At 38.4% G+C, this 20971-nt stretch overlaps 1 protein-coding gene across 1 annotated transcript; it reads left to right on the forward strand.

The window, feature by feature from the left end:
• The first annotated feature begins 10406 nt into the window (after positions 1-10406).
• Positions 10407-11273, forward strand: LOC123869112. Its single transcript, XM_045911851.1, has one exon. It carries the CDS (start codon positions 10407-10409, stop codon positions 11271-11273), a length of 867 nt encoding a protein of 288 aa, XP_045767807.1.
• The last annotated feature ends 9698 nt before the right edge of the window (positions 11274-20971 follow it).

Raw genomic sequence — 20971 nt, forward strand, 5'->3', positions numbered from 1 at the left:
GCATCGATGGCCGCGAGCGGACAAAAGGGCAGGTATAAACCTTTTTTTTTGTGTCATTGTTACGCTGAGTTTTGGGAAATCGAGCGACGGCACCGCATTCTGGTAAAACCTAGGGACAGTTGAAAGTATTAATTTGGGAGAATTATTAATTTGATATCCATGACTTATAAAGTCGGATTTAATTAAAAAAAAGGCACACGGTCGATAAGGTGGCTCCTGGCGGCAGAGTTCCGGCACACCAACACACGCCATGTCTTACAAGCAGCGACTTCCCGACTTCTAAATTGGCCAATTTAGACATAATATAACAAATGAATATAAATACCAAAATATACCATGGTAAGGGGCGAGCCCAGAGCTCATTGAAAAGAACCTAGGTTTCCGTACCTAGGCAATTGAAAACGCTTCGCAGCGCAATAAGGGAAGTTGACTGTAAGCCCCAATAAAAATGTTTAAATGCCGGATACCGGCGCAGGGATTCCCCCGTGCTAGAAGGAGCTCTGGTCAGTGGAAGATGGCCGATTCGGCATATACATGTATCAACCGACCTTTCATTCAAGCCAGAACGTATAAATTAAACTGTTTTTTTTTTCTCCTCAGGTTTTTCTCTTGAGAGAGTTGAATGAGTCAAAATAATAGCTCTATAAGATAAAATTCTTCTTTTAAACCGCGAAAGTCTGGTAGTTTGATTGGAGACGTCTACATTGTCCACCCGACGTATTGTGCCTGCCATATACTTGGCATTACGTGTATTAACATATAACTCCAAATGCCAAAGGTGTCCCTGAGTTTAGCCGTTTTATTTATAATAATTTCCTCATTATAGCCAATCACCAAATATTAAACAGAGACGATCCACGTACCATCACAATGCGGCGTTACCTCGCTCTGAGGCGTTCCATGTAAGGCTTGAAGTGCAAGCGAGAGCGCGGAACGAGCGACAAAGAAGCACAATCGGCCTTTGTTGTCACGTTCAACTATCGTCAGTAAACCGACTTTACAGACAACCAATTTTTTTTGTACGGTTTATAATCGTGCAAACTGTACCTAATATTACTTTCGCTTATCTTATTACAGCATAGAAACCGCGCGAACAACGATTTTAACTTACTCGGATAAAATAAAAACAATTTAAATGCATAATTGCAATTTCACCGCACTGGTTTATTTTCACGGTATGAAAGATAATTTCGATTCACTGATAATAATTAAATACACGTTTACTTAAAAAGTAACTTAAGATATAAATAAACTATCTTGTAATCTATCTGTAACCTTTTATTTCAATAGATATAAGAGAGATGTAATTATCAATAGCGTGTGACGCACTGTGTCGGGAATCTGGATAGATAGATAGATATTTTACGCTTTCCCGCTGTTACGAATGCGGAATGTTCCGTTCCGGATAACATTGACTGGTTATACTGAAGGATAAGAAAAACTTTATCAGTTTACTGCAAGCAACAAGTAACACGTACACTCGGAAAAATAATTCGCTCGACAGAGCATACTAATGCGCGCGTATGTATAACACACAAAGATACGACCCGATGCTATCCGATAATAGATACACTCACACTTACTACACTCACTCACACTTCTAGATAACCTTACCAGTCGTATAGGGTTGCAAATTTCACATTCGTCAACATAGTTCTGATGGCCGAGTGGTAATAGTGTTGAAGTTCTTAAATATGGCGTGAGTTCTAATCCTAGTGGGGGATTGCTTTTTTATTTTTGCAATTATTTATTTTGTCTTCTTTATACAGTCAAAATTATTATACTTTCAAACAATATAATTATAAGCAAGAAAAAACAAAAATAATAACACTTTTCTATTTTAGAAGTTATTTATTTGTCTTTTGTGCAGTTCATAAATTATTATAATAAGCAAGAAATAAATAAGACGCTTGTCAAAAAATTAACACATCAAGTTAACAGAAGGTATACAAAAGAGGAAAAAAAAATTGACATACTTTATCTACACCTATTACCCCTATAGTAATTTAAAACCAATATCGATGTGAAGTATGCTAAAAGTCGGTCAAGTATGAACGTAATGTTTTATTTACGTTTTGGGTTACTTTTAGGTTTGTGAGATGAATCAACATGTTAATTACTTAGTTAGAAATCAAAATCAATTATAACTTCTAACTGCAATAACAATAATATCACTCACAAATAGAATTAAATTAATTACCTATACTTTATTTAATAATGTATAAAGGTAGGCCTCCCTCGTAAGCTATTACTTTTTGTAATCGACTCGTCATGTTAGTAACCATATTCCAGCAAGTATATGCTGCCCCACAGAGACTCCCAGGTTGAAGTTACCACTTTATTCAAAGTATAATATATCGTTTACCTGTTGTTCTATTACTATGGTATTTTACGTCCATCCTTGTCCGACTCAAAAGATTTTTCATTAGTAAAAATAACAACGTAATTACATCAGTCAAAGTTTATATATTTCATTGCAAAATGAAAGTCTATGTTCCTGGTGCAAACCATTCGTAATATTTTCTTCGTAATATATTCCGGCAGCACGCAAATGCTTCCGCACAGTTTGTAGAACAACATTGTGCTTGGTCGGTGTCAACCAAGTTTTTAAAAAGGAATCCACGCTATGCATTGCAACGATTTCTTGGTGGTGATGTTACTCCATCTTATAAGCTGATGGTTTGGGCCCAGGTCAACAATTGTCTACATGCCCCGTGTCTCCGTAGTGACAGACCCACAAGCGCACGGTATTCATCTGTAAATGATTATATCCTGGATTAATACATATGTTACTTTTTATCCCGGAAAATTAATGAGTTCCCACGGGATTTTTAATAACCTATATACACGGGAATGAAGTCGCGGGCATCAGCTAGTATTTACTATATTGGTTACATTGTTATATTATAATGCGTCTGATTAAAAGTATTAAATGGATTAAAAACATTACGCTAACATTTAGAAAATACTAAATACACATAAGTAAAAAGCATAAACATAATTTCAATACGAGTAGGTTATATTTGTTTACTTACCAATGTCATCGATTTCGGTTATCGAAATATTCCGCTCAAATATCAATCTCTGCATTTTAAACAAAGATAAATAAATGTTCCACGGTGGTGAGAAGTTCAGTAGTTATTCAGTGTGAAAAATAACACAATACACCATAAATGAATTCACTACTAAGATCTATTAATCCGCGTGCTCAAGTTCTATTTGACAATAATTTATAAAATAGGTAGGGTAGATTTAAAAAATGGGACATCAACATACCTACACCGCATAATTTATCGTTTTGTGGGCTCGAAACATTTCAGTGATGAAGTATAACTATAATAGACCTTAACTGTCTTGTTTTAAAGCTTAAATTCGTCCACATATCTACAGCCAGCACTGCAAGTGAAAACTGCTAATTAAAGTCGTGAATTTTAGACGTTATCTCAAGGTGGTTTAAGGCCATTTTACTCTGACATTATTGTGCTTCGACGATCGGATTCTATCAGCGTGGGTAAGCGGCAATACTACCTAGTGCCTGCTGTGGGGAACTCAGCGAAATATGTAATTTGTAATTATTGCAAGTAGGTATGGTGAAAAGAGACCGACAATTCATTAAAGAGAGATAGGTGTAAAATAATAAGTAAACGAGCTATGCACACACATAATACTTCGTTGTGTTGCCTGGTTACCGATTTGTTTTGCTTTGTGTACGAAGCGATTTGCTTCCTCTTTTCTAATCCAAACCGCCAGGATATGGAACGCCCTTCCGGCATGAGTTTTCCCTTCCACCTGTAATATGGGTACCTTCAAGTCAAGATTGAATAGGCAACTTCTAGGCAAGCGCGCTCCATCTTAGGCTGTATCATCACTTGCTAGCAGGTCCGATTGCAGCCAAGCGCTAGTCTATATGTAGCATATTTTGAAGCAAAAAAAAAAATATTCGCTGACTGTAACAAAAACTCTCTGTATATTTTTAATGTAAATAATAATAAATAAAATAAAATATAATTTAAAAAAAAAAAGTTAAAAATAACCTCCCGTCTGCGCTTTGCGATGCATGTTTTTCAGCCCACATATTATTAAAGCGCATAAAATGCGTCATTCCGCAAGTTGAAATGTACCAGTGTATTTAGTTAGACCCATCGACAAGTTTGGAGTCGGGTGCAGTCTAAATGTGGCCCGTGTGTTTAGACTGTCAGTTTCCGCCCCCCGTCACTGTCGGGGGTTGGTCGTCCCCCGCACCACGCCACCCCGCTTGCACAAATCGAGACAGAACGAAATTTTCAAGATTTCTGGGTGTAATTTCTGGTTTTCGTAGTTCTCATATAATTATAACAATATAAAATATATAACGATAATTTTTTTACTACATAATATTCATTAAATTTTCTAGGTCTGTGGTTTTTCCAAATTGTATTAAATTGCTTCGTTGTCTAGAAAAACGTGCACAAAGTTGGACCTTTTTTTAAAGAAAAATACAAATCTTTGAGCCCCTGTAATTTTAAAACTACATATTTTTAGAAAAATCTAAAACACTACAGACACAGATATTAGTTTCTAGACTATGTCTGCAAAATTTCATGGACTTTGGTTGCTTAATATTCAAATGAAATTAGAACTACGATTGTATGGAGAAACTGACGGAGAGAGCCCTGTTAATAGATCAAATGAAATTGTAATAACAGTTTGTGTAATTTACCAGTACTTACACCTGCCACGCACTCCTAGAACAATCAGGGGGTCGACGCTTTCTCGTAGCTTTTTGCTCGACAAAGCGTCGCGAAAACATTTTGTCGTATCGATTGTGCTCGGTCTGCGGTTAGTTAGTTAATTAAAATGAGACACGTCAACAATTATTTGTTAAAATGAGCAAGTTTATTAATAAAGTTCGGCAATGATGAAGGCAGTCAATTATTCGCGGTAATTGTGTCGTGCAGTGAGTGCAGCGAGCGTGGCGCGCGGCGCTGCACGCTCAAAAACACACAATTGTATCATTGTGTGATCATGTGCATCGCTACAAAAGGTTAATTAACATATTATGCATCTCATTAAATCTACGCTATAAAGCCTGTTTTACACTAGAACTACCACCTGCGACAGTGGCATGCTACAAATGGAATGCTGCATAAGGCAGCATGCGGTGTTCAACTTTAGACCGGGAAAACATTCGCAATATTACGGTAATACAGATTATTTGTTTCGGTCAAATTATTTATAAATTACTAAATGATGCCAGAAACTACGTCGGCGTGAATTTAAATTTTTTGAAAATTCCGCAGGAACTTTTTGAAGTTGATATTTCCGGGATGCAAGCTATACCAAACGTCCAAACCGGTCAAACAGATGAGCCATGTGAAAAAGAATAGACAAAGAGGCAGTTTAACATCTTCGATAAAAAATGTGTAATAGAATAATTCAACGTTATCAGTTCAACCTGTGAATAAATTAAGTTTGACTTGTCTCAAATCAAAGAGTTGTCATAATTAGAGCACCAATTAATTATCCCACAAAATAGACTTAGGGAGTATTATTTACGTTTTGCTAGATTTTATATTGGAAATCTATGTTATACTTACATACATTTTGTTAGTTAAAGTTCATTCGGTTGTACGCAGAAGTTTTTACTATAATCATGTTTTGTCGTTTAGTAATTTTCCGCTTATTAGGTACTCTGTCAATAAATAACGCTGTCTGTTCGTGTGCACCAGACGTTAAAAACTGAAATAGTCTGTGGCGAATGACAAATGTCACGTCTGACGTTTTTTCACTTTACTTTTATATATTCGAAAAAAGGTTTTGTTAATTTGCATCAATCAAACAAATTATTGGTCCTTCGAGCCGGATAACCAGCGGGGACAAGACTTGTGGCGCGACTTCGCATCACCGCAAAGCGACTCGGTGAGACGTGCCAGCCAAGACATCCCATCTAAATCCTTATCCTATATTCCTAATTCCTGTGTTAACACAGTGTTCAACAATCTAACGCTATTTATCTACGCGCTACAACATTTACATGTAAGTACTTTGCTGTGACTTTACTTCTCTTTTACAAACTACAAAATGTCTAAAACTGATCTTACTTTGCCTAAATCTCCATTGTTAGACCCATCTGCGCAATTAATAAAAGAGTTAATCAAACAAAGGGGGGTTTTAAAGGGCAGATTAACTAAATTATCTGCATATGTAAGTTCCTTTGAAAATCAGGTTTTAGACCGCAGTAAGCGGGCAGAATTAAATTTAAGAATACAAGGTGCATCTAACTTGTTGTCTGAATTCAATCAAGTTCAAATGAAGTTGGATGGACTCCTTCCAGACTCAGAGGATGATGAGCAGCTTGAAGAGAGGGAATGCTTTGAAAACAAATATTATGCTATCATAGACCAAGCCGAGTGCATCTTAGGCACTGAGTCCGTGCCATCTACTGTGAGAAATGAGTGTAGGGACAATCATGATGCGTATCAGGCGGTAAAGCTGCCAACTATCAACTTACCTTCCTTTGATGGTTCGTACGAACAGTGGCTCGAGTTTAAGAATACTTATGTGTCTCTCGTTCATGTGTCAAATACTATAAGTATTATTCAAAAATTTCACTATCTTAAGTCTGCACTTAAGGGCCCTGCCGCACTTGTTATTAATTCAATTGAATTTACACCAGATAATTATTTTGTTGCCTGGGAATTACTTATGAATAGATATAATAATAGTAGGCTACTGATACATAATCATGTTAAAGCGTTGTTCACTATTCAACAAATATCGAAGGAGTCGCCTGTATTGTTGCGCAAACTAATTGATGTTGTGTTGAAGAACCTAAGATCCCTGAAGTTACTAGGCGAGCCCACAGAACATTGGGACACACTTATAATTTACATGGTTGTGTCAAAACTAGATGACTCAACGGAGCGAGCGTGGGAAAAACATAGGAGTGAGTTAGGATTAGGTGAACAACAGAAGGACGGCAAAGTGCTAGTACAGGTGACTCATTTGTTGGAGTTTTTAAAGGCAAGGGCTGACATGTTGGAAACACTACACGTGTCACATAGTAAAAATAATCAAGATTTTAATAAATTTACAAAAAATTCAAATAATAGTCCAGGCAATAGGGATACTTCGGGTAACAAGGTACGCTGCAATGTGTCCACGTCTAATTTGGACAAACAGTTTAAGAGATCATGCCCTTACTGTAAAGACATTCACAACCTATATTCATGCCAGACCTTTTTGGACTCCACCATAGACAATAAAATTAATTTTATTAAGAAAAATAAATTATGCGTGAATTGCCTCCGTGCCGGGCACGGACCGGACGTTTGTAGGTTCGGGCCCTGCCGGAAGTGCAACCTCAAACATAACACAATTATCCATCGCGAACGCAGCGCAACTGAAGGTCAAGTGGCTAGTGGTGCTAGTGGCTAGTGGTGCTAGTGGCACTAGCCACTTGACCTTCAGTTGCGCTGCGTTCGCGATGGATAATTGTGTTATGTTTGAGGTTGCACTTCCGGCAGGGCCCGAACCTACAAACGTCCGGTCCGTGCCCGGCACGGAGGCAATTCACGCATAATTTATTTTTCTTAATAAAATTAATTTTATTGTCTATGGTGGAGTCCAAAAAGGTCTGGCATGAATATAGGTTGTGAATGTCTTTACAGTAAGGGCATGATCTCTTAAACTGTTTGTCCAAATTAGACGTGGACACATTGCAGCGTACCTTGTTACCCGAAGTATCCCTATTGCCTGGACTATTATTTGAATTTTTTGTAAATTTATTAAAATCTTGATTATTTTTACTATGTGACACGTGTAGTGTTTCCAACATGTCAGCCCTTGCCTTTAAAAACTCCAACAAATGAGTCACCTGTACTAGCACTTTGCCGTCCTTCTGTTGTTCACCTAATCCTAACTCACTCCTATGTTTTTCCCACGCTCGCTCCGTTGAGTCATCTAGTTTTGACACAACCATGTAAATTATAAGTGTGTCCCAATGTTCTGTGGGCTCGCCTAGTAACTTCAGGGATCTTAGGTTCTTCAACACAACATCAATTAGTTTGCGCAACAATACAGGCGACTCCTTCGATATTTGTTGAATAGTGAACAACGCTTTAACATGATTATGTATCAGTAGCCTACTATTATTATATCTATTCATAAGTAATTCCCAGGCAACAAAATAATTATCTGGTGTAAATTCAATTGAATTAATAACAAGTGCGGCAGGGCCCTTAAGTGCAGACTTAAGATAGTGAAATTTTTGAATAATACTTATAGTATTTGACACATGAACGAGAGACACATAAGTATTCTTAAACTCGAGCCACTGTTCGTACGAACCATCAAAGGAAGGTAAGTTGATAGTTGGCAGCTTTACCGCCTGATACGCATCATGATTGTCCCTACACTCATTTCTCACAGTAGATGGCACGGACTCAGTGCCTAAGATGCACTCGGCTTGGTCTATGATAGCATAATATTTGTTTTCAAAGCATTCCCTCTCTTCAAGCTGCTCATCATCCTCTGAGTCTGGAAGGAGTCCATCCAACTTCATTTGAACTTGATTGAATTCAGACAACAAGTTAGATGCACCTTGTATTCTTAAATTTAATTCTGCCCGCTTACTGCGGTCTAAAACCTGATTTTCAAAGGAACTTACATATGCAGATAATTTAGTTAATCTGCCCTTTAAAACCCCCCTTTGTTTGATTAACTCTTTTATTAATTGCGCAGATGGGTCTAACAATGGAGATTTAGGCAAAGTAAGATCAGTTTTAGACATTTTGTAGTTTGTAAAAGAGAAGTAAAGTCACAGCAAAGTACTTACATGTAAATGTTGTAGCGCGTAGATAAATAGCGTTAGATTGTTGAACACTGTGTTAACACAGGAATTAGGAATATAGGATATTCATGCCAGACCTTTTTGGACTCCACCATAGACAATAAAATTAATTATATTAAGAAAAATAAATTATGCGTGAATTGCCTCCGTGCCGGGCACGGACCGGACGTTTGTAGGTTCGGGCCCTGCCGGAAGTGCAACCTCAAACATAACACAATTATCCATCGCGAACACAGCGCAACTGAAGGTCAAGTGGCTAGTGCCACTAGCACCACTAGCACCAGCGCAGAATGAATGCATCAGTGACTCCCCTCAATGCACATCGGTTCAGACCTACTCGTCACAGGTTATTAGTGGGACAGACGTCAAATGCGCGCAGGCGTCACTCACACAACCTGTATTGTTATCGACAGCGCTAGTCAGAGTAACAGATGATTCGGGAAAAACTATTATATGCCGCGTCATGCTTGATAGCGGGAGTCAGTGTTGCTTTATACGAAAGGCAATCTGCGACCAAATTAATACGCCATTAATACAGTCCACACGAAAAATACAAGGAATAGGAAATTCCGTCACACAATGTTTTCAATCGTGCAAAATTAACATTCGATCATTAAATGACGATTATTCTACCCATGTACAATGTTTGGTGTTACCGCAAATAACACCACCGGCGCCATCTATACCTATTAATTTCAACCAAATTAAAATTCCGCATCACATAACGCTAGCTGATCCCTCATACCTGGACGGTTTTGACATAGACATCTTAATAGGTGCTGATCACTTTTGGGACCTGTTAAGCGAAGGGAAAATTCCCCTTGCGAGTGGCCCTTTCTTACAAAATACAAAATTAGGTTGGGTCATTTCAGGACCGATAAATAACTTACCGGTTATTTCTAATACTATTCTTTGTAACTACACACAATTACATTCAATCGACTCCCAGTTACGCAAATTCTGGGAGCTCGAAGAAGTTTCCCGTGGCTTTCATGTGCAGTCTGAGGTGGAGCGCGCTTGCGAAGAAGACTTTGTCCTAAATACTAGGCGCGATCCTCAGGGACGATTTATTGTTAAAATACCATTCAGCGAGTCTCCCACCTTACTAGGTGACTCGTATACACAAGCATACAGGCGTTTAGTCGCTCTGGAAAAACGACTTTCTCGATCAACGAATTGCGCGCAGCTATACAAGGCTTTTATTGACGAATATATTAGCCTGGGGCACATGGATCGTATACACGATTTTCCAACTCCACATTACTTCATGCCACACTTCTGTGTGTTTAACGAAAATAGTACCACAACCAAATTACGCGTCGTTTTCGATGCAAGCGCCAAATCCACCAGTGATAAATCCCTAAATGACTTACAAATGGTTATTCGTTTGTGTTCTATTGCCGGCGCCCTGCTTTAGCTTTGTTTAATTTTGATTTGATAATTAATATTCTTACCGCGTAGAAATTTTTCAATTTTCAAACTAGTCATATACTCAATGTAAACGTGAGTTAAATACGGTGATTGATAATTATTATCACATAAAGATAAAAAATTGTGTACGTTCGTGCCCTTCAAAATGGAGCAACAATATTCTGTGAAGGAGTTAAAAGCTATAGTGGACTACTTAAGCTTACACAAAGCATACGGTGAAGTTACAGGAAAAAAGGTGTGGATGGACTTAGCCGCCAGTTCTAAAGTTACAAACAGAACATGGCAGAGTTTGAAGAACGCATATTTTAAACTATGCCATACTGAGTTGACCAAAACCCGTCATCGTCTTCATCCAAAGCAAGGCATATGTTCAACTAGTAAAGATTGTGAAGATGATGAAGTGCAACAACTAGTTGAATCAGAAGAAGAAATAATTGACAGAAACTCAGCTAACGAAAAAGAAGGCGAAAGAGAAAAAAATTTCTCAAGCTTAACTACCCTTAATCTCTCAATTATTAATGAAAAATATAGCTCCCAGGCCAAAAATGCTGAAAAAAGGATGTCTGATATAAGCCAGAATAATTCAAATCAGGAAGCTTTGCAAGAAAACAGTAATCTACGTTCGAACAAAAATCTAGAAAATGGTCTAAAAAGAGCTAACTCTCAGGAATTGGAAAAAAAAAACAACAAAAGAATATCATGTGGGACCGGTCGTAGATCGTTGAATACAGAACGTCGCAAATGTACCATTTCACACTCTTCGGAAATGTTAAGTCTATCACTTCCAGTATTATCACTTAGAGAGGATTGCGGACCTGTGGAGGATAATAACGCTGTAGTTCAAAATGGGCAATCTCCTAACAACAATGACACTTGTACGCGCGAAGACGAATTAGCTCAAGACGTAGTTTTTTGGAAGCTGTTATACTCTAAGGAAAAAGAAAAGACTGAAGAATTGAGAAAGTTGATAAACCAGACGAAGGGAGAAGAATCGCAAAGGAAGAGGCGCTAAATTAATAAAGGCGTACGTTAGCCTGTTCGTTTGCTTTGCAACACGAGCTATTCATCTCGAGTTAGTCGGAGATTTATCGACTGATGCGTATCTGCTGGCGCTAAAGCGTTTCGTCTCGCGGCGTGGCAAGCCAGCCGAGATCTTCTCTGATAATGGAAGGAATTTTACAGGTCTAATGACAGAATTTTCAAAATTTTTAGCTAATTGCGCAGATGAGATTAAAGAATTCGCTATAAACAATAACATTAAGTTTAAGTTTATCCCTCCATATTCCCCGCATTTTGGAGGGCTGTGGGAAGCAGGGGTAAAGTCATGCAAGCACCATATTAGACGGGTTGTAGGCAATGCAAATTTTACATTTGAGGAGTTTAGCACGGTGTTGGCACAGGTAGAAGCCGTCCTTAACTCCCGTCCCCTATCTCCTATGTCGACTGATCCGAACGATTTCACCCCTCTCACACCCGCACACTTCTTGGTTGGCCGTCCGCTGACGTCGCCTGCCTGTGAAGACTACGAGCAAGTACCAGCGCATCGACTCACGCGCTATCAGCGAGTCGAGCAAGCCAGACAGCACTTCTGGAGCCGGTGGTCCAAAGAGTATGTCTCCGAGCTCCAAGTGAGAACAAAATGGAACAAGGCCGGTGACAGTTTAAAAGAAGACACACTTGTGCTCATAAAGGAGGACAACAATCCCCCTCTGAAGTGGAGTATGGGCCGCATCGTCGCCATCTTTCCCGGAAAGGACGGAGTCTCTAGGGTAGCATCCATACGCATGGCTAATGGCAACGTGGTACGGCGAGCATTCTCGAAGATCTGCCCCTTACCAGTGACGTGTGATCCGCATCCAACTGCTCCAACCACTCCAACCGGTAGCAAGTGATTAAGAACCTTTGAAAGTGATGCCTTCCAAGGCCGGGGGAGTGTTCGTGTGCACCAGACGTTAAAAACTGAAATAGTCTGTGGCGAATGACAAATGTCACGTCTGACGTTTTTTCACTTTACTTTTATATATTCGAAAAAAGGTTTTGTTAATTTGCATCAATCAAACACTGTCTTTATCATAATACCAATATTCTAGTAGCAAAAGTATAAAAGACTAGCTGATGCTCGCAACTTCGTCCGCATGGATTTAGGGTTCCGGAAATCCCGTTGAAACACTTTGATTTTCCGGGACAAAATTACTTTATGTCACTTTCCAGGTCTTTAACTATACCCAACCCATGCAAAAAATTACGTCAATCTGTAACTTCGATGCAACGTGATTGAAGGACAAACCAACAAACAAACACACTTTCACATTTATAATAGACCGGGTGATAAGTAGTGATTACCCATCCAGACTTCGGTCGGATGAAATTTCTGAAATTTATTTAGTAAAAGTCTAAATTTTTTGAATAATCTTACATTGATATGTCAGTCAGTAAGTTTATTCTTTTATAATAATAATATGTCCAGGCATTTATGTTCCGTGCTTCGGAGAGCACGTTAAGTCGTCGGTCGCGGTCATTATCACTAACATCTGATAATAACCGTTAAAACCAAGAGTCGATAATATCTCGGTCTATTAGTTGATCGTATGCTCAAGGATCGAGGAATCCACCGCATTATTATCCTAAGACAGCTCTTACTATTTTAGTATTTAGTAAATGAAGGAAAACAGCTTCAGCTAAAATATAGTGATTGTCTACGCCTAGCTTTGTAGCGGGCCCTGGGCCCACTAGTGTACGTGCTTTTCCAATTATTTTCCAAACTAGTTAACTATCTTGAACTGTACTGCGGAGTACGAAATAGCGTAACGTGGAATCGTCGAACATTTGAAACAGGACATGTTGCGACACACAGTCGAATTATGTTTTTGACGCCTGTGTATGAGGTCTGCAGCTCCATATTTTAACTCAAGGATTGAAATATGCCAAACTAATAATAATTGCGAGGCCTCGCTGGTTTTGGAGGGAATGTTCTATATGTATTACAAATGCGAAATTATTAAAGGTAGGTAGATATCTTACTGCTGTCTGTTTGTTATTTCAAAGTTCGCAAAGTTATTGGCTCAGAAATGAATTGAATCAGTAAGTTTCGATGTAGGGCCTTTCCTGACAAAATAATAACAAGTGATTGATGCTCTGAAAACAGACCCTAGTTTGAAACAGACCCTACAGAGGTTAAGAAAACTGAAATAAATTCAATGGTTTTGGATGAAGAAATGAAGATGTATTTATATTTAACTACATAGATGATGTCCTATGACTTCGTCCGCATGGATATTTTTTAATTCCACGGGGACTCTTCGATTTATCGAGATTTTTGTAATGCAATGTGGGTTATGTACCTATGTGTTAATGCAGGGTACTCGAAGCTATATTTAATATCCATTCCGAATATCAGCCAGATTGCTTCAGTCATTTTCACGTGAAGAAGTAACAAATATCCAAATCTTTACATATTTTACATATAGGTATTAAATTCAATAATTTTGGAAACAAAACATCAAATAAAAATAATATTTTCTTCTTTTTGAATCGTAAGCAACAGAGCTACAAAGATACCAAATAACTATCCATAGAGATCGATGTATCTACATAATCACTTAATCCCTATAGGATTACTTCAAAGGATGGATATACATATAAAAACTAGGTCTTTATACAAGTTAATGTCGATTTAGATACACCCTTATAAACTTGATGAAAAGGGGTATACTCGTGCAATCCTACAGCAGTAAAAGCTTCTATATCAAATAACTGAGTTACAGACACATGGCCTGACATGTAGGAAACTATAAAGAGCCCATTATTGCCCCAGGAAACTTAAACAACTATTCTCTAATAATAATAATTTACTATCCCTGACATCTGTTCAGGATGTTCTGACCATTACATAATATTCTTGTAAATTATATACCAAGGCTATAACTGAACCATAAAGCTGGAGACTGGCTTGTAACATTTTGGTGTAATGTATCGAATTTTGTAACTTAAACCGAAGATTGACTTATAACGTTACTTTGTAATGTATCGTGTGCGCCGCGCGGCACGTGCTCCACTTGACTGTCGTTTTTTCGCGCAATATCTTTGAGTGTTACATTATTAGTCAGTGCAAGTCTGCCATTTAGACTAAAAATGGAGCACGCTTGAGAAAAAACCTTGAATGATACATTACAAAGACACGCTACAAGTCAGTCCGTGTATTGTAACAAGATCGCCTCGAATGGTACGGTCGGCCTCAGAATTCGAGTTGCAATTCCACGAAACTATTGCATCGAAAACCTGTCGCATTTAGTATCTTTTTTTATGCACACACATCTAACGCATGTGCATAATTGTGCCACGCGAATATGATCATTAAGGTGCTAAACGACTTACGGTCTTTGACTGTACATTACAAACAAATTGTATGTCAATCTTCAGTTTTAGAGAGCCATCCAGTAGAAGTTTCTGTAATTGCTGGGTTTCATGACGGTCGGTGGTGGGTTGTTCAAAATGTATAGTAGCGCCACCTAGTGGAAAGCTCTTGTACAATCTACTGCGTAGCAAGGGCTATGCTACGGCGTAGCGTAGAACTGCTACGGGTGTCGTAGCACGCCATCTTTGGCCGTTAGGGAGTATTTTCACAGTACACAGAAAAGTACCAAGGATAACCACGTCGTGATATTATTATGAAGTACTTATTTTGACAGTTCATGAATTCACGACCTTTTTAACCCCCGACCCAAAAAGAGGGGTGTTATAAGTTTGACGTGTGTATCTGTGTATCTGTGTATCTGTGTGTCTGTGTATCTGTGTATCTGTGTATCTGTCTGTGGCATCGTAGCGCCTAAACGAATGAACCGATTTTAATTTAGTTTTTTTTGTTTGAAAGGTGGCTTGATCGAGAGTGTTCTTAGCTATAATCCAAAAAAATTGGTACAGCCGTTTAAGAGTTATCAGCTCTTTTCTAGTTTTCTCGTAGAAAAGAAGGTTACATAACCGTTAGGTTCATAATATTATGTCAATTGACAAAATATGTCAAGCTGTCAAGATGGACGTTGCCTTGATACATAATTATTTATTTGAAAATGATGTTTTGGAAAACTCAGATACTTTGTCGGGGGTGTTATAAATTTTTAATTTACACTTGTTACGATCCAGTTCGGCGCCTGCAGTCACTCATCATCATCATCAAATTATGGTTTATTTGAATAAGAATATACGCTGGCTCACTACCGAACACAGATCTCTTGTCAGAATGATATTCAGTATTCTAGCACGCTGGTCAAATGTGGATCAGCAAAATTTACACATCTTTGAGAAAATTATGGAAAACTCTTCGAGGCCCAGGCGTTCAAGTTTCCTCACGATATTTTCCTTCACCGCTAAAGCAAGTGATACTAACGCACAAAACTTCGAAAAGCTAGAGGTGCGTGCCCGGGATTGAAACCTGAACCCCCGACCAGGTGGCGGAGGTGTTAACCACTAAGCTATCACCGCTTTAATTATGCAGGATGCTAATAGGCTCAACACAGGATGTGTTTAAAGTTTTGGCATAATATTGTATAGAATAAATCGTAAGGAAGTCAGAGCGAGCAGTCTCACAAATGAACGGCGCCCCGCAGCTGGCGCGCTGCCAGGCTGCCCGCTACAGCACGCGGCGACGGGAGCGAGGGAAATACACTTTACATAATATTCACAAATGTGAAGAATATGACGCAAATCAAACTTGAAATAAACGTGGTTTATTTTTTTGTACCGTGGCTGGGCAAATGTTTATACATTTGAGCCCAGACAGCACAGGCGTGGCCGTGGAGCTAGGGATCAGCTTAGCTTATTACTGGCATATTCAAGTATGAATACATTCATATCATCATCATCATTATCAACCGATAGACCTCCACTACCCACACAGTTCTCTTGTAGGTATGTCCACACGCTACAGTCTTGCGCTGCCGTCGTTCAGCGGCTCCCTGGCGAAGGGTCTTCCGACACTGCGCTTTCCGGTGTAAGGTCGATATTCCAGCACCTTGAGACCCCAACGTCTAACTGTTTTTTGAATGTGCCCTACCCATTGCCACTGCAGCTTCGCTGAGCCATGTCGGTTACTCTAGTCTTGCTACGGATCTCTTCATATTTGATTTGAGCACGTGGAGAAAATCCAAGCATAGCTCTCTCCATCGTCCGCTAAGTGTCCATAGTGGCCTCATAAAAAGCTCAGAGACAAGCTACAATTTTTTGAATTGTCCCGTTCGGGCACGGACTCTGTTTCAAAAAATTAGGCTCAAGTTAACTAACATTCTGTATACAACCGAGACAAATCGTTCCTATCTTGATTATGAAGAATCATTAATATCACAATCACCGTTTCTTTTCCAAAATACAGATTAAATTTTAAGGTTTTTGTCGTATACACAACTGTGCATAGTTATGTTAATTAATCTCGCCACAGAATGTAACACATTACATTTAAATGGCTAAGTTATTTGTAAACTAAAGTCCTAAGCTATAAAATTTTGATATCAGCAGTTGCGGTCGTTGTACCAGACACACCGAGCAGGGACTATTAGTGCTCGTCCGACCGCAGCGACGCAGTTTAGTTATTTACCAGCACCTAGTAGCGCTGGAGAAACTGGCTCTAATGCCCTAGCTTTGAGGTTTGTAACTTTATGCAAAAATTTAATTACAATAGTTGCTATTTCAAGGTGAAAATAATGTCAAATAGTGAAACATAAAATGTATAACATTACACTGTGTTTGAAAATATTATAATTGGAACTTGGATATTGGAAAGACCGTTGCGTTAAAATGTGGTGCGGAAATCAATAAGGATTAAACGGAACGGTGAAATATTGCATCGTCCCTATTACCAGAGTAAACTATTACTGTCAGATTACGTTATATTTATAGTTATGTATAGAGAATTAATTATAGAGAAATATAATATAACCGTGTCGTCATAATTTCATATTTATGCTTTTCTGGGAAGAAGGCACGAGTTCTTGGGGAAAGGATGTTTTTTAAGGACCTGTCATCCCTACCACGTTCATCGATGAAGAGATTTAAAATTGAGTTTTAAACGTTTGAATTGTAACCATAATTTGAAAATAAGATCTTGGATTGGAATAGAGCCAGCTGTGCCAGACCTTCCTTTTTTTTTATAAAAGCTGAAAGTTGTCCCCAACACAGTGAGGTACGATCAGAGACTATGAAGTTTGGATCGTGATGGCTTTGGAAGATAACAGGTAATAGAGGTAACAGGTAATCTTACGACGAAGTGTAAAGTCCATTATTTTATATTTTCTTCGGAATAGTATTAGAAATCACGTCATGCATTGCCAGATACTTAGTGTCGCGGCAACTCCACGCCAGACACCCTTCAACTTTTAAACTGTATCTATAGTCGACATAGGTAGTCAGTGATCGAGAAAGTTTTTGTAAATAGCGAAGGTCTGGCCCTCGCGAGCTCTTGGTCGGTACCTACGTCAAAAGTTTTTGTATCGATGAAGTAGCGAGTGAGTGCGTAGCGACGCAACACAAGTAAATAGCCAATTCTCTGAAGTACATTTATAACTGTCGCTCGTAAAACGACCGTGTGTTTTTACCTTCGCCCGCGGGACCGGCCCGCCCGCGCGCGTCCACCTGCGTCATAAACTACACCCTCGCTTATGTACTAGCCATCCCAGCTCCCAGCGCTGGGCAAAGGTACTTATCCATTTCTAGATCAAGCGCTACACTTAGAGGGGAAAGAGGAATATTGCAGAGCTCACAGTTTAGTATTCTCACTGGAAAATCACATTATTAGGAAGCTATTGTTTAAAAACAATTAAAGTAACATTAGGCACCGAGCCACGACTGCTTGTTCCAGCGGAAACTTCATTGAAAAACTTTTTCTTTTACAGTTTGCTGCAGACCGCAGTGTCCGTAGTGTACACTGGCTTTAAATTAAATTAGACACCGCAGCTCTGTGCGAGTTAAACTAACTAGACTAACGCGACCACCACTACAATTGTTTGTTATTTTAGTGGGAAAGTCTCGACGATATGTTTTTCAGTAGTTTTTAACTGGAGTGATTTTTGCACTGAAGAGACGTTGGGGAGTTATTTTTTAAAATTAGATAAAATAGAATAAAATAGAAATAAAACCAGAGATAAAATAGAAATTATTCAAACCTTCCAGACCCCGACCGGCTTTCTATCGATAATACAACAGCGCTCACCACTGCATCCGGGAAGTGACTGAAATTGAACGGAGTGTGTTCAGAAGAGTTTTTTTTACAGTAATAATAATAGTAATAATATTGATGTAGGAGGAATCTATACCAATACCATAAAGAGGTAAGGATTGTAAATTTGTTTGTAGGAAGTAATCTTTGAAACCACTGAACCGATTTTGAAAATTCTTTCACCAGTAGGAAGCTACATTATTCCGGAGTAATACAGGCTAAAGTCGAGGTCCCTACGAAAATTGTAGTACGCTACCCGTGTGAAGCCGGGGCGGGTCGCTAGTGTGATATATAGCTAGTAAACATACAGTAAAAATATCTGGGTATCATACCCAGGATCTCATCATCTGCAGCTAACCCGCTAACCACTGAGTCTAGTCCGACGAGGCAGTTATATGTACAATAACTACTTTCTTTATTCTGTACTCGCACCTTTCATCGCATAAACAAATTGCATCTCCACAAAATGATTGTCTTCACTCCCCGGATGCTGGGTACACGTCGACTCTCCGGATCAACTTCACCACTCAAAGACGAATTACAGAACTAGCCGCTCAGAACTGTACTACAGTTGAGTGTTGTCTTTCTAAGTCAATTTTCATTTATTTATTTGATTCAATTTTTCTCACCCATTCTACATGATATGAACTCACCAAGATCCAGGAGCTATCAGGTTTATGATTGAGCCCAGCATCATATTCCTCGGATTGGGTTCCATTATCTGCTATAAAATTTGAATTTTTACGATAACTCGTAAAACGACTCCTTATTTTAAAGAATCCAAGCAATGTCTGGTAATGGTGTTTTATACCTGGGCTATTCCGGTTGTTAGCTTCAAACTGTAAATGCTTCGTGTTAGCTGAATTTCTAAATGAATTAGCTTAGGTTTTTGACTTGCTACCTCTTCACGTTTTTACAGCAATCGATATCACACGTACGAAGCGATTTGCTTCCTAGTTTCTAGTTAGAAATGCCAAGATATGGAACACTATTCCGGCATCAGTTTTCCCTCCTCTTTTAAACGAATTGGCATCTTTGAGACAAGCGTGCTTCATCACTTTCATCCCTCGCCAGCAGCTTACCTATACTTCTGTTGAAAGATACTTCATTTTTGATCATTGTTCTCTTAAGAAGTTCTTAAACATTCGTCAAAGTATGTGGACAAGAGTTCTAAACTTTGAATACCTTTGTAATACCGTCCTCGAAATGTATGTACTGTGGTGAGCTGTTAAACAAGTTTCCTTCCTATCGAGTCGTAGTCGTACTTACCTATTTTAAACTTACTCTTGACTTACTCTACGCTTGCTTGGTATAAGAAGAGCGCCGGCCAATTAAACAGTTTACCAACAAACAGTGAATCAACTTAGAAAATATAACTTACTGAGATGTTTGAATAAGAATTTTTCTCAAGCACGAGTAAAAGTTACTTTATGAATGTTAAACCTGACTTGAATATTACTTTCTTTGATCTTGTATGCTATGTGCATCCCACATGCGTTGGAAGCTTGATGTTTTCACTTTATTCAAGAAGAGTAAGAAGATGCAATGTCAAGCATTGCTACTGATTGCTTGGATTCCAGATTAAGAGGGCTCTCTCCATCACTCGTTTCATACAATCGTAGTTCCAATTTCATTTGAATATTAAGCAAGCAAAGTTCATGAAATTTTGCAGACATATTCTAGAAACTAATATCTATGTCTGTGGTTTTCCAGATTTCTGTTAAAATATTCGGTTTCAAAGTTACGCGGTCTTAAAAATTTACATACAAATCTTTGAGCCCCTGTAATTTTAAAACTACATATTTTTAGAAAATCTAAAACACCACAGACACAGATATTAATTTCTAGAATATGTCTGCAAAATTTCATGGACTTTGGTTGCTTAATATTCAAATGAAATTGGAACTACGTTTGTATGAAGCGAGTGACGGAGAGAGCCCTGTTAAGCTGTGCGTTGATAGGTCAGTCAGTCAGTCATCTTTTCCTTTCATAATATTCATTCATTATCATATTGAGATGATTTCATCTACGGAGTACGTAACTTTCAGAAATTTAAAGTATCCTTGTGGCTATACATGTACCTACAGCGGTTTTCCAATTTGGCAGAATTATATCTAACTCCCGCAAAGCCTACAAAGTTTTCCTGTGGTGGAATATCTTACTAACAGATAATTAAAAAACTTGTTCTTCAGTAATGTTGTGGGATGAGTTGTAAGGTCAATTCGATTACGCTGTAGTTTTCAGAGTTGAAATAAACTAGAGTCAAAGTTACGGTTTCAGTTAAACTTTGACTTTATCTATAACCTTAGTTATGTAGGTACTCACACGTACACTAACTTGTGCAACTCATTTTGCTTTTAAAAGTAAACTTTAAAACGTTTACATGTAAATGAACCGTTAGTGTTTTCTCCATAAAAATACTATATAACACGTTATGGTTACCTTTTATATTTTTGTAATCTTGTGACTAATTCTTTTCGAGTTATGTGCGTTTTAAGCTATTAATA

Source organism: Maniola jurtina, chromosome 10, assembly GCF_905333055.1.
Source record: "Maniola jurtina chromosome 10, ilManJurt1.1, whole genome shotgun sequence".
Lineage (NCBI taxonomy): Eukaryota > Metazoa > Arthropoda > Insecta > Lepidoptera > Nymphalidae > Maniola > Maniola jurtina.

Bases quoted from the DNA above. Each gene is read 5' to 3' on its own strand.
- LOC123869112 (XM_045911851.1), top strand. From the start codon at position 10,407: ATGGAGCAACAATATTCTGTGAAGGAGTTAAAAGCTATAGTGGACTAC.